Source organism: Uloborus diversus, chromosome 5 (genome assembly GCF_026930045.1).
Source record: "Uloborus diversus isolate 005 chromosome 5, Udiv.v.3.1, whole genome shotgun sequence".
NCBI lineage: Eukaryota > Metazoa > Arthropoda > Arachnida > Araneae > Uloboridae > Uloborus > Uloborus diversus.
The window spans coordinates 107,077,399-107,091,745 of record NC_072735.1 but is presented as its reverse complement, the minus strand read 5'-3'; the positions used below and the strand labels follow the sequence as shown (position 1 = coordinate 107,091,745).

At 30.6% G+C, this 14,347-nt stretch overlaps 1 protein-coding gene across 1 annotated transcript in view; it reads right to left on the bottom strand.

Annotated features, from left to right (window-relative positions):
- Window positions 1-14,347, bottom strand: part of LOC129223067 (dedicator of cytokinesis protein 9-like) — a 241,712-nt gene that overhangs the window by 59,645 nt on the left and 167,720 nt on the right. The window contains 4 exon segments of the mRNA XM_054857632.1: window positions 2,724-2,880; window positions 3,807-4,068; window positions 7,319-7,497; window positions 13,081-13,101. Coding sequence (XP_054713607.1) covers window positions 2,724-2,880; window positions 3,807-4,068; window positions 7,319-7,497; window positions 13,081-13,101 — 619 coding nt within the window.

Below are 14,347 nucleotides of genomic sequence, written 5' to 3'. Positions count from 1 at the left end.
TTGAAAAAGGTTACTTTGTCATCAATTAATGCTTTTTAAAATAATTTTTCAAAAGCCTAAAATGATGAACTATTAACCCCCCCCCCCAAGAATCATTAGCAGTAGAAAAATCTGAAAATGGAAAAGTAGCCAAATTCCAAAAAAAAAAAAAGGCTGCTTAGATATTGAATACATTTTTTTTGATGTACAACATACAGTATTCATGATGTTATATAATTCATTCTTTAATTAACGTTTTTCAAGTTGAATTCCTGTGCAATTTTTCGAGATTGCCCACCGAAGGGGGGGGGGGGGGCGGAATCATAGTCTCATTGTAATGATAGCTTTTCAACGGCTATAGTTATAAAATAACTGTGCCCTTGAAATTTTAAGGGAGATGGGGGAGATGTTTTTGGGGTATTTTTCTTGAAGTTTTCATAATTGAAGGGGGTAGGGCACCGTTTACTTTGGGGGATGGCACCCAAGCATCAATGTCTTTTTAAAAGCATAAATTTGCTCAGCTAAGTTAACATTAATAATCTGGTATTGTGTACTTTAATTTGATGTTATGTCTTTGAAACATATTGCAGTCATGTTTCCCGTTTACTTAAGTAAAAATGTTTATTTATTTTTTTAAAATTTCATTTAATTCTTATTCAAATACATTGGTAAAATTATTTTTTGTTTTGATGTAATTGTAAAATGAAAGTTCATTTATTTATTCAAATACTTCTTAAGACTTAATGTTTCAATACGATATACAAGTAGTTAAAATGCGATTTGTTTTTAAAAAAAAAATTCAAATGAAAAATAAAACTATGTTTATTTATATCACTTTGTTTTAACATGATTGTAAAATAAAATCGTGTTTAGTTATTTGAATACTTTGTAAGACTTATAAATGTTTTTATGTAAAATACTATGAATTAAGCTCAGTGTATTTTTTAATGTATGATTATGGTTCCTTTTTATATTTTCAAATGTGAAAAAGTAGAACTTTTAATGCTACTAAAATAATAGAAGACAATAATAAATAAACCAAATAGTTTAATTAAACCAAAATACTAATCGAAGTGCTCACTTCCCAATATCATTGTGGATCGATGAACGATGACATCATTTGCTAGTTGGATGGCCTTCCTATCTCGAAGGCCTCGCCTAACTCCCCCCCCCCCCCCCTAGCTGAGAACAATTCAATTTGGTATACTAGTCTTCATTTCATCAATTACTTCTGTTTTGTGTTCCAAAAATTTTTTTTGCAATCATATTTTGTGTCATATTTTTTTCACATTAATTTTGTAATTACTTATAAAAATCTCGAACTAACTTATACAGCTGGGTGACGCACTACAGCAAGTTATGATTTGGGAGACAATAAATAAATAACAAAAATGATTATTTATCGACTATTAAAACAAATTTTGCACAGGGCCGATAAAACTCTAAGCACGCCCCTGAACAGTACTAATTCATATTGAGAGGAATATCTATACTAACTTTGGTTAGATTTTTAAAATAATTCTATTAGATATAGCAATAATATGTATTCTTGATTGCACCACCCCTTTCAAGTATTTTATGACAAATAACCAACACCAGTTCTAATGGGTAGTAAGTTCTAATGGGTAGTCTCTGTAGACAAACTTTCAATTCTTGGCAATATTTCATGAAATATAGCAGTAAGGCTCCAGAAGGAACATATTTGATTGTACTATCCCTTGCAGTTCATGATTATAATAATTACTATCTAATTTTGAGATCATTTTTACCACATTTTTCATGACTGGGTATGGAGAATGCAGCATCATTTAACATTGTGTCTCAAGCAATAGGCTCAGCAAAAGGAAAGGTTTCACAATACAGTTTTAATATACAATTGATACTTGATAAATAATAAATTTAATAATAGTAAAATTAGTAAAGAAAACCATCTTATTCATTCTCTAACTTAAGAACTTTTTCATTTAAGGTAAACATACCAGTAGTGGCCAATGCTTCAGTCGTAGCCACTTCAAGGTTACTTTTATACTTTGAAGAAAGAAATTAACAATAATAAGGTGATAAATATATTGGTACTTAATGTAACTATTATATTGATTCGATTTTATTCATCAGTTATTGGAATTTAAAGTAAATAACATAAATTCTTCGGATGGGAGAATGTCAGATGGCCACTACTGAAATTTTCAGTCTTTGGAGTGACTGCTACTGGATCAAATTTGAGGTTTGGGGAAATAATGGATAAAAATTGAACAAACTGAAATTCTGGCATTTTTATAAAAAGGGACGATAAAGGAAGTATTGGGCTATAATACGTTCATTGAGTTTCAAGAGAAATAATCAACTTTGTAGTTTAAAAATGATAAAATATGCTTCACTGTGGCCACTATTAGTGCATGTTAAACATTGAAGAGGCCAATATTGGTGAGTTTACCTTACTTCTTTTGCTCTATAATACAACATTTACAGCTAGTCTTCACTGAAATATTTTGTAATTTGAAACTTTCATAGTTGAAAGAATAGGGGTGCTCATCCTTCCAAGGGTAATGGCACACTCCTCTTTGACGTTACAAATGTCCCTCCCCCGAAAATGAGATTAAAACCCCTCTCAAATCCCCTCCCCCTGAAACTTTCAACGGAATAATCTGCACAGGGACCTCTTTCCTCGTCTGGCACCTCTGGAAAAAATGAAGAGCGCCAGTTAAATTTTTTATGGAATAGGTTAAATTTAGAACATCTAATACCTTGCATGGCATTTATAATCATCTAAACTATCAGTTCCATCTTTTTCCCTGTAGGGAATTTCATTTTCTTTGCTTCTTTCAGACAAAGTTGATGGATTGGATACATTGCTGTCTATAGAATTGCATGAACCATTAGCAAATGTGACTGTTGGTTGTGCTAAAAGGAACAAAACAGAGTTACAATACTATCGCCATTTCATATAATTTATCAAGGTACTTTTTGCAAACAGTTTATTTTCAGATCTATTTGATTAAACAACTGCTTGATATTCATCTGAGATGATTGATCTTTTGAGCAGCCATGATAGGAATTAGTTTTATTAGTTGAAAGCAAATTAACTTCTAAAAAAATAATTTAAAATGAACTACAAAAAAATGAAATGGTATTTTGTAGTCATGAATGTTTAGATCACCTAAGTTAAATGAAGCAGCGGTTCTCAATATTTTCGCTACTGAGGTACACTTTTGAATCCGAAGTCAAACACATACAATAGAAATAATTTTTTCACAACAATTATATTAGGTGAAATGAAGATTAATCCAAAAGTTTTCTTTAATAAATTTAATTCAAACAATAAAAATGATGTAGATTATTTTTCACTAGCTATTCACAAAGCACATGAAAATTGCTAGGAAAACCATTAGTGGTCCGCAGACAAGGTTGAGGATCATTGAAATAGACCATGGCAATGTGACCATAATAAGGTGCAATCTCGACTGCTGAATGCAAAGAATAAAGAATTTTATTGAAATAGTGAATAAAATGAAACTATGTGCCTCTATTTAAGAAAAAAAAATTTAATTAAAATATGTGTTACACTTACAACAAGTAGCCATCATATATCATAAAAAATAAAAATAATTGTCACCATGGAGCAACATTCTTTGCAGATAACCATCATACCATAAGCAACTCAGCAGAACTGCACACTGCAGATCTGCTCATAGAATGACCCTGGTGTCAAATGAATTAGTAAATTTATTTTATGAATTCAATTTGTTAATTAGATGAATTTGCGTATGGATAACAATCAAGAAACAAAGCCACTAAACAGATTGCATTGAAAGATACCAAATACTTACATTGACCTGCAATTATGGAAAGAAAATTTGAATCTCTGTTTCTGGCAGATGCTGGCAAAGAACCTGTGGGCTCCATCACACTACGTCGACTTAACACTGGTGTGACAGGATTGGAGAAGTTTTCAGCAATTTTTGATGTGCTTGATTTTTCCTTCACAACTGCAGGTGGAGTGGCAGGTGGTGTCAAGCGTAAAGTACTATAATTCTCCAGCAAAATAGAAATAAATGGTAGATACAAAGAAGCTATCCGAGCTTGATGAGCCTTTAGAAAAGACAAAAAATTAATGAGCCAAAAAAACATTCTTAGAACTTTGACCTTTCACTAAAATATGACAAGGAACCCATCTAATCAAAACAATGTACATTAAATTGGAGAAAAAAAAAAGCAGAAGCCGAATCTTTGCCCAGAAGTAGATAAATCTTTACAAATATAACACTTATTACTTTTAACTGCTTTTTATAGGAACAGAAAAATTGGGCAGGAACTTCTTCCTGAGAAACAAACTTCACTATGGTGTAGAGCAAGATAATAAAAGACTCCAGTGCAAAAGTCATATGAAAAAAAACAACAACAAAACATACCACAATTCAAATATCACGTCATTATTTTTTACTATCTCACTATTTTTTAAACATATTTTTTATCACATTTCAAAAGCTTCAAAACTCTTTTAACGTTTCTTATGAAACTTTTTGCAAATCTCAATCAAGTTTTAAATAGCTCTTGAGATTTGAAGGCTATTTTAACCAAGAAAAAGGAAATGCACTGCTTTTCATAATTTTTTACAAAACTAATTCTTGCTGTATAATACATCCACACATAATTAAACTTACACTAACTATCGATACCCGTTCTAACAAACATTATTGTCATACCCTAAAAATTTGATGATGTATTAAACTTCACTCTTATATTCATAGATATAACATTGCACGTATGCATTCCAAATGTTTCTATCATTCATTTCTAGTGAAAACTTCAACATGTTTCATGAATACATTCCTTTACTTTTTAAATCTTTAATTTTATTTTTCCTAATTTTAAAGCAGAATTTAATGTTTCAATGAATTTTGTCATGTTTTTATTTTCAAATAAAGGGTGTTTTTTTAGAGGTAGAGAACTTTAGGTTCAAATAAAACACAGTTAAATGTTGTTAATTGCCATGAATGTTGCTTTATTCGAAAGATGATTCTTTGCCATTTTTATTTAAATATGATTTCTGGCATATAGTCAACTCGGCTGGCTTGGAGAAAGTCTAATCGGAAAGTCCCAGGGACGGATTTGGAAGTGTGGAGGCCCCGGAGCAATGGTAGGAGTAGAGGCCCCTAATCAGGTTTCGAAAAGACAGGGTTCATACTCTATTTGGATGAAAAAATTCCATGACTTTTCCAGGACTTTTTCATGACTTCATAAAAATTTTCATGATCTTGTTATATGAAGAGAACAGTACTATTTAATATCAAACTTGCTAATTTTTTTTTTTTTTTTTTGGAAATGAGCATTAGCAAAACTTCTATGTGGATGCCACTACCTAATTGAAAAAACATCAGTGTACACCTAAAAAACTGAAGAATTCTTACCTATTTTCATCATATAAGTTAAAGTTAAGTAAAACTACAGTGAATGATGCTTAAATGTCCACTATTTTTTTATAAACCGGCAGAATGATAATGATTGGGGAAAAGGTTGAATAAATCATTACTAAGTTTCAATAAATTTGCCTCAAAAGTTGCCTTTCAGTGTCAACTTCACAATTTTTTGGTTCTTTAAACTAAAGCCACATTCTTTAGTAAATTCATGTTTCTGAACCCGATATTTATTTAAACAAAATATAAATAAAACCATTTTATAAGAAATAAATCTTTTGATTTAAACGTACTTGTTTACTTATTTGTACATTTTCAAAAGCATATAAATTAATAGGTTCAGAAATTACAGAACATGTTTGAATAATGACATTGAACGTACCAGTGGGTCGCATGGATTAGTTTTACGGGCCGTATATTGGGCACTACTGTTTTTGAGCATTAGAATTCCATTATTTCTGTATTCTATCGCCTGACTAAAGATTGTCCAAAACCTTCAACAAATTGAGATAACGTCTGATAAATTTTAAAATAAAGATTTAGGAGTGATGGAAACGAACTTGGATGCAATGTTTTTTGAAATCGTTCAATTTTCCAGTTTAAATAGCTTTCATGGTGCAATACTAAATCACTCAAGATTTCAAATACTCTTTTTAGCTACTGTTACTTTTTCCCAGAAAATTTTCCATGACTGAAAATAAATTTCCATGACTTAGACTGAAAATTTCAATTTCCCATGACTTTTCCAGGTCTGAAATTTGCTTATTTTTTTTCCATGACTTTCCAGGATTTCCATGACCCGTGCGAACCCTGAAAGATCATCATACTTTCGAAAATATCCGATACTTTGATATATATCTGAATATTTTGATACACAATGTATATGTATATAACCAATACTTTTGATCAGCGTAAATGGATCAATAGTAAATACATCCTGAAGTTACTGCTTTTTTTTATATTATTATTATTATTATTATAATTTATAGGGGAGAAAAAAACGTAAAATTTGCTAACCCGTGAAAGTTAGGATATTTTGTAAAGATTTTACTGTGGGGGCCCCTTTGTTGTGGAGGCCCCAGGGCAGTAGCCCCGCCTGCCCTCCCCTAAATCCGGCCCAGGAAAGTCCAATTTTCTCACTTTTTGCAGCAATAGAGGCGGTATGTCAGTGATAAGGTGGCGAATGTTCTCTTCCAAGGCGTCATAGACAGACATAGCACAGAAGACTTCACATAGCCCCACAAAAAGTAGTCCAGCGGTGTTAAATCGCATGATCTTGCAGGCCAATTCACGGGTCCATTACGCAAAATTATTTGTTCCCCGATCGTTTCTTTCAATAAATCAATTGTGACACGCGCTGTGTGGCATGTTGCACCACCTTGTTGTCTATTCATGATGAAATGCCAAACCAAACTGAACACAAAACAAGTGACAGCTATCAAAATGGCACACATATCAAACAGTGTTACCAACTTAAAGTTCTATACCTCCAAAAAAACACCCTTTACAAAACCACTTGATAGTCTTCATATTAGTTTTCCTGATATGAAAAAGTGGTTTGAATTGTTTAAGTTGGTTGCATCACTCTACTAATGAAACAGCCAAAATGTTTTGAACATATATGCATAACTCTTCTATTCACTCCTTATCATTTCATGAAGCAAAATATTTTAGGAACCATATAATAAAATAATAGATGCTTGAAGCTTAGAAACCTTTTTTTTTACCTGCACCTACACTTTTTTTTTCATTACACTTTAAATAGAGGGACTTTAGGATTTTCTAAAAATATTCTTTTATTTAAAAAAAAGTAGTTGAACTTAACATGCTTTTCTTTGGAAGCAAATGTAAGCATATTTAGTTTAATTCTTTCTTAATTGGGCAAGGTTAACTGTACATAATACAAAAAGCATTTTTATTCATACCTTTCCCTGATAACGATCATCAAATGCATGTTTTGCAAGAAGATTCCGAAAAACACACACTGCAGTTTGCCTTATTTCATGAACTTCAGAAAGAGAAGCTCTAAGCTCTTGTAACAGTGTTCCGAGAAGAAAGTGATGGCGGCAAAACTCTTCAGACAATCTATATTCATGCTCAAAATCTACAAAATTAAAAAAAAATAAATAAATAAAAATAAAATAAAAGAGAACTTTTTCGTAGATACAAATGTTCCATATAAATTTGTTAAAGATGTTGCATAAATCCTTTTCAGAGTAACAATTTCAGTGCAAGGAACAACTTGAAAGCTTAACTGGTATTAGCATTTTCATAAATATCAAAACTCAAAAATCTTTTAAAATCAATAGATACATTAAAATAGGCCGAACAATTGAGATAAGTACAAAAATATATATCAGCATGAAAATCACCAGAAAGTTCAGGACTTTAAGGAAGTTTACAAATGAGGCAGTGAGAAGCAAAGGGATGTAAGGGCCAAAATCAAAAATTTTGAGATAATTAGTACAAATGGCAAAAGAATCTCTCCTCAATTTTGGGGTAAGAGACGGTAGTAGTAGCCCTGGTAGGGTGCTGCTATACAGCATGAAAGACTTTTCAATAAAATCCTACCTAGGATTCAAACTTAAAGGTGTTACACAAAACTTAAAAATGAACATCCCTATGCATCTCACTGCTTCAAATGCACAAAAAAAGTAAAATTTTTGGTCTCTAATTATGAAATTCATATCTAGTCTTTTAGAAAGATACTACTTGAAATGATGTTATGCTATATGCAGTCCAACCTCACTATAGACAACCCAAGATATTATAATCAAGCAGTTGCAGCAATTTTTTTAAAGGGTCCCAATAGAAGCCATATGACATTAATGTATTTTCAAACGCTTGTAACAATCACTAAAAGCTATAGTGTAACTAAAATTTCTAAAGTTGTCAGGTTTCTATGGCACTTGTCCCAGTTACATTCTTTACCAACTTTTGCGTGGGCAAATACCATATTCTGCAATAGTTACCTCTTTTCTCTCAGAATATCCAGGTCCGAACCACATTCCTCACCTATTGTTCTGATAATATTGGATTGTGGACTTCACACAGGACCAGTAAGGCGGATGTGTGGGCAGACAAGAACGCATTTTTGACCACAAACTTGAGATTTGGAAGTTCTTGGTTGATCAAAGATGTGATCAGTCTCCTAATCAGTTCAAACTATCATCAATTCAATTCATCAGAATCCAAATAAATTTGAATGGAATTCATAAGTTCAAAATATGAGATGTACAACAGAAACAATAAACACAATCTCACTCTAGGGGATCTGGCAGCTAATTAAGAAGTCTTTCAAACTTTATACCCGTCTGTTTCAACTGATCATGCCACCAGAAAACTTACACCATATGAGCGTAGCTTCAGTAGCTGCTGCTATAAAAATTCATTTCCCAAACTTCTTGATCACACCCCATACATGTATTCACTGTATAATGAAATATTTACTTCTTAAAGTCTATTACAATTGTAACTTTGCTAAAAATTAAGAAATTGGGGCAGTTTTGAATTTTGTACAATTCAAACACAATTTTATACTATAGCCTAGAGAATGACAAAAGCTAAAATCTCAGGAGCCAGGAATTTTTTTAGGTGCCAAACAAATTACTTCTTACTGTTTTCAGGCAAAATTTAATGTCACATGGCTTCTGAAATTGAAAAAAACTAGTCCTATGAACTTTTTCAGACCCTGCTAAAAGTCTTATGTGGTAATGCTTATATCACCGATATGGCTTATTTTAAGAAGTGCAATGATAGAATGACACAAAATCAACAAGTAAATTGTACACATTCTAATGTATACATAATACTGAACAAGCTAGGACTACATCTTAGTATTTTGCACAAATAAAAAGAAAAAAAAATCTGATTAGATTTAATATTATGTAATACTTTTAGAACAAAAATATTAGCTTTTTAAATCCAAATTATTCAAACTTTGTAACTGAATTCAGAAAATAAAGGAAAAAATTGAGAAGAAAAGGTTTAAGAAGATTTTAATTAGATTCAATTATACTTATCATTATTCTTACTTGTTCAAAGAAAAAAATTGTGTATGATTTAAAACACATATTTTTTTAAACTGATATTATTGTTATAAAACATTTTTAAAGTACATAAGAAAAGTATATTTACATTAAATAATTTAAAAACATCTCATTTCTATATAAAAATCTAAAACAAGTTAACACTTTCAAGAGAGAGTAGCTCAAATTTAGTACCAAACACAAATTATTTGAAAATTATATAAACATTAAAAAGTTTTTTTTTTATGCTACTGAAGCCGTAAAAATTTTATGAACAGAAAAATAGTGAAACTGATATGCATAAACATTACAAGTGTTAGAAAAGCACAGTAAAGGAAAAAAAATCAAAACATTAAACAATTAAGGAAAGAAAGAAAAAGACATTCACTGACAATACACAATAGAAAATTTAATGCAAAAGTTAAAACAATACATGTAATATAAACTCATGCAAAAATCTCATAATAAAGTAAGGGAAACACCAACAAAAATTACAATGACAAAAAACAGCCAAATAAGCAAATGAACATAATATTTACACACTTTGCCACTAATAATAAAATAGATTTAAAAAAAATCTTCCACATAAGTAAAAAATGAATTTTAGACAATAAAGAATGAAAAAGAAAGTAAATATTCTGTAAGTTTTTTCACTTCCAACCAAACTAAAAATACACTAATATTTACTGCAAAGTTTCGTACATGTTAAAGATTTTAAATATTATTCAAATTGGCGCTGTACTTTAAAAGTAGGGATGCACCGGATATCCGGTAAATATCCGGTATCCGGCTGATTTTTTAACTATCCGGAACTATGAAGTATCCGATCCGGCAAGCCATTCCGGATCCGGATATCCGACAGTTTTTTGCAGGATATCCGGTAAAAATGCGAAGAATGTGTATTTTTTTTTTCTAGAATTAAAGTAAAATTTAAGTTTATTGTTCAAATATAAATTTATAAATTCATTTAAGAAAGATTGAACATGTTTAGCATATTTTTTAATATTATATATAAGATGTTAATTTGCATCATTAAGAATGTGTAACTTTATTTTTTGGAATTTAGTAAAATTTCAAGTTGATTATTTAAGAATTGGTTTATTAATTTATTTTTAAAAGCATGAACGTGTTTAACACGACTCTTGACAGTTTGTTTAAAATGTTAATTTGCATCATTTACGAATGTGAATCTTGATTTTCTGAAATTAAAGTGAAATTTTCAGTTGATTATTTAAGTATAATTTTATTTATGTTTAAAAAAATTGTTAACATGTTGAGAACGACTTTTAATAATATATTTAAGATATTAATTTGCATTTTTTAATAATGTGAATCGTTATTTTCTGGAATTAAAGGGAAATTTTAAATTGATTATTTAAGCGTAAGTTTATTAATTTGTTTTTAAAAAGTGAACGCGTTGAGAATGACTCTTATTACTGTGTTTAAGATGTTAATTTGCATCTTTTAAGAGAGTGAATCTTTGTTTTCTGGAATTAAAGTAAAATTTTCAGTTGAATATTTTAGCATAAGTTTATTAACTTGTTAACTGGGGTGCCCATCTAGGGGGGGGGGATGTTTTAGGGATATTTTTCTCTCTTTTGGGGGGCTTTCTATTTAGGGGGGTATTTATAGTTTTTAGGGGGTTAGGGGGTGGGCCCTTGCTCTTAGGGGGCACCCCTGTATTTAGGGTGCTAATTTGCATCTTTAGAGAGAGTGAATCTTTGTTTTCTGGAATTAAAGTAAAATTTTCAGTTGATTATTTTAGCATAAGTTTATTAATTTGTTAACTGGGTTGCAAACCTAGGGGGGGGGGGGGGGGGGTAGGGGTATTTTCTCTTTTTTGGGGGGGGGGGGCTTTTTATTTTTTAGGGGGGTATTTATAGTTTTTAGGGGTGGGCCCTTGTTCTTAGGGGGGCACCCCTGTATTTAAGATGCTAATTTGCATCTTTACAGAAAATGTACCTTTATTTCTGGATTTAAAGTAAAATTTTAAGTTGATTATTTAAGTTTATTTATTTATTTTTTGAGTCAAACTGGCCCTGTTTTAATATTTTCTTTTTTAACTTGCATGTTAGAAAAATTTTACACGTGCATTATCTAAAATAAAAATGATTTCAAAGCAAAGTTTTATTCTTTGTTATTTCTAAATTGGAAACAAGAAAATGTATTACTTTGTGATGAAGTTAAAAAAAATTTCTACACGTCATGCAAATCTAATAACAAATACGACTCATTATACGACCTTTAAGATTTCAACTATGAATAATTAAAAGTTTAAACCATTACATACAGAATTAATTTTTGCCGAAAGATTGTCTCTTTCGAAAAAATCTGTCAAAATAAAACAATATTTTAATGTTTCATTTTATATATATCACAATTCCTAAATTAAAATATAAAGGCTCTAAAAAAGTACATTTGAATGTATTTCACATGTTTTTAAAGAAATGATATGTGGAACAAGTTTGATTTATTGTTTTGAAACGGCGTTGTAGAAAAATATGCGAACATGCAATGCAATTGAAATGCCGGATATCCGAATTCGGCAGGTAAGGGGGCATCGGATATCCGGTATCCGGCAAAATCACTATCCGGTGCATCCCTATTTAAAAGCAAAATATACACTGTATAATGCAAAAATAATGTTGAGTGCATCTTTCTTTGTTAAGCAATCATGGCACTAGTTGAGTAAAAATCACTTTACAAATGTTTTAAAATTACTCTTTCTTAAGAGCAAAAAAAAAAAAAAAAAAGCCTTAATCTGAATTTATTTTCAGTTTAAGAGAATCTTAAATTGTTTTCGAATATTATTCAACTCAAATAGAATAAATACTTCTTTCTACTATCAAATGCAAATGGTGATTTAAATTAGAACGCATCAAAACTTGCATGATTGAAATTTTACTGAAAACAGTCACAGTGAACTACTGTGGGGACAGTATAGTACCAAACACATGGAAGTGCCACTCTGAGACTGAAAGAACTTAGTTATTATCTTAAATGTTTTCAAATATATATATAAAAAAATTTATTTTTTTATTTTATGTATTTAACCCTCTGAAATATTTATGCTATTCAATTCTTTTAAGCAACAAACTTTTCATTGAAGTTCTTTGCTTAAGTGGAGGTTCTCTGAAGTTAAGAAATGAAAGGAAGTAAAATTTTAAATAAAAAATTAAAAAGCATTAACTTTGAAAGATCAACGTTTTTCACAAGATAACAAACAATAGAAAGAATGTGTTACATTGATGGCATCTAATATTTAATTGAGGAGCTTTAGTTTGATGCAAAGAAGCAGCTACAAATTTCATTGCAAAAAAAGTGCAAGATAAGTTTTTTTGTGGTTAAAAATCCAAATGTCCTACAATTATTAACTTAAAAACTTTTAAAATCAGGAATTGTTGACATCATTTCTAAGCAAAAAGCAGTTTGAAAATAACTAAAAATAGAAGAATTTTAATTTCTAAAACTACAATAAATAAAACAAATGCCAAACTAAAGAGAGAGAAAATTAAAAAAAAAAAAAAAAACCTTGATATTTTAATATACTCAAAGCATTTAAGCACACTAAATGTTAGTCAACTTTGAGCACATTACAAATATTGAAAACCATGCATTTTGCAAGCCATAAGCTGAAACAACTGGTATCAGACACTTACCAGGAGGTTCATCACTCGTTTCTGAAGTAGACAGGAAAAGTTAATCAGAGATGTTAAACAAATAAGTTAAAGTAAAGTTAATTTTAACAACTATTACTTTTCTCCAGAAATTGAAACAGTGATGTTCATAACTCAATTAAGATTACAAATGTCTAGAAACACTAAACAACTGCAAGTTGACAAGAGGACAAAAAACATACTTCATGCAAGGATGATAGAAAGTAAATATATTACAACAGCAGAGAGAAGAAACAATCATAAACTGCACAGGGCGTACGAAAAGTGCAGCTACTTTCAAAAATGAATTGAAAAGAAAGAATTTCACTTATGGTTTTACGTACCCTAAAGAAAAGATTAAAGTTTTAAATGAAATGAAAACTAGGCGGCACTAAGTTAAGACTTACATTCTTGTTTCAAAATGGCTTCACAGCAAGTTCAAGCAGAAGCTATAGCATGGTTTATAAAATTTAAATCAGCAACACTGATACAGCATAAATTTTTGACTGCATACAATAAAAATCCACCTTTAAGAAAAAAAATTTAGAAGCGGCACAAAATATCAAAACCAAAATCTCACTATCCTAGCAGAAGCTGAGGTGACGTCACATGAGTTGAAGAATACTGTCATCACAGTCCTTGTAAATCACAGTCCCGGTCAACAAGCAGCTCAGCATCACAAATACCCAAACAAGGTGTACACCAAGAAGTGCATAATAGGTTACTGCTTTATGCATCTAATCTTTCATTGTTGCCTGTTTTAAAGCTTGATGATAAGCAAAATCTTGATGTTGAACATATGATGAAGAAATTTCAATGATAGAGGATCACGAAAATTTCTTCGGATGATTTCTTCTGTTGATTTCTTCGGATGACTTTTCATCCAAAAGCTCACACTTCTTTGCATTGAAATAAAGGTTTCTTGTAACACTTGTTTGCAGTAATTCACACTTTTTGAGCATTAAAACGTTGGTAAGTCAATCGTTTAATTTTTAAGCACAAAGGTATTTATTCGTAATGTAACAAAGTGTTCAGACAAGGTAACAGATCATATATCAGGTATTGCTAACCAACACCTCTGCAAATTTGTGTGATTTAACATTGTAATATTTTCTTTTAATGTTTTCCACAACAGGGTTGGTAAAAAAAAAACGTTTTTTTTTTTTGAAACCCCCCCCCCCCAAAAACCCCTTTTTTGTTGTTTAAACAAGGGTTTTCTGGTTTAAACCGGGCTTATTTGGTTTTTTTCATAATCTGTAAGAAAAACAAT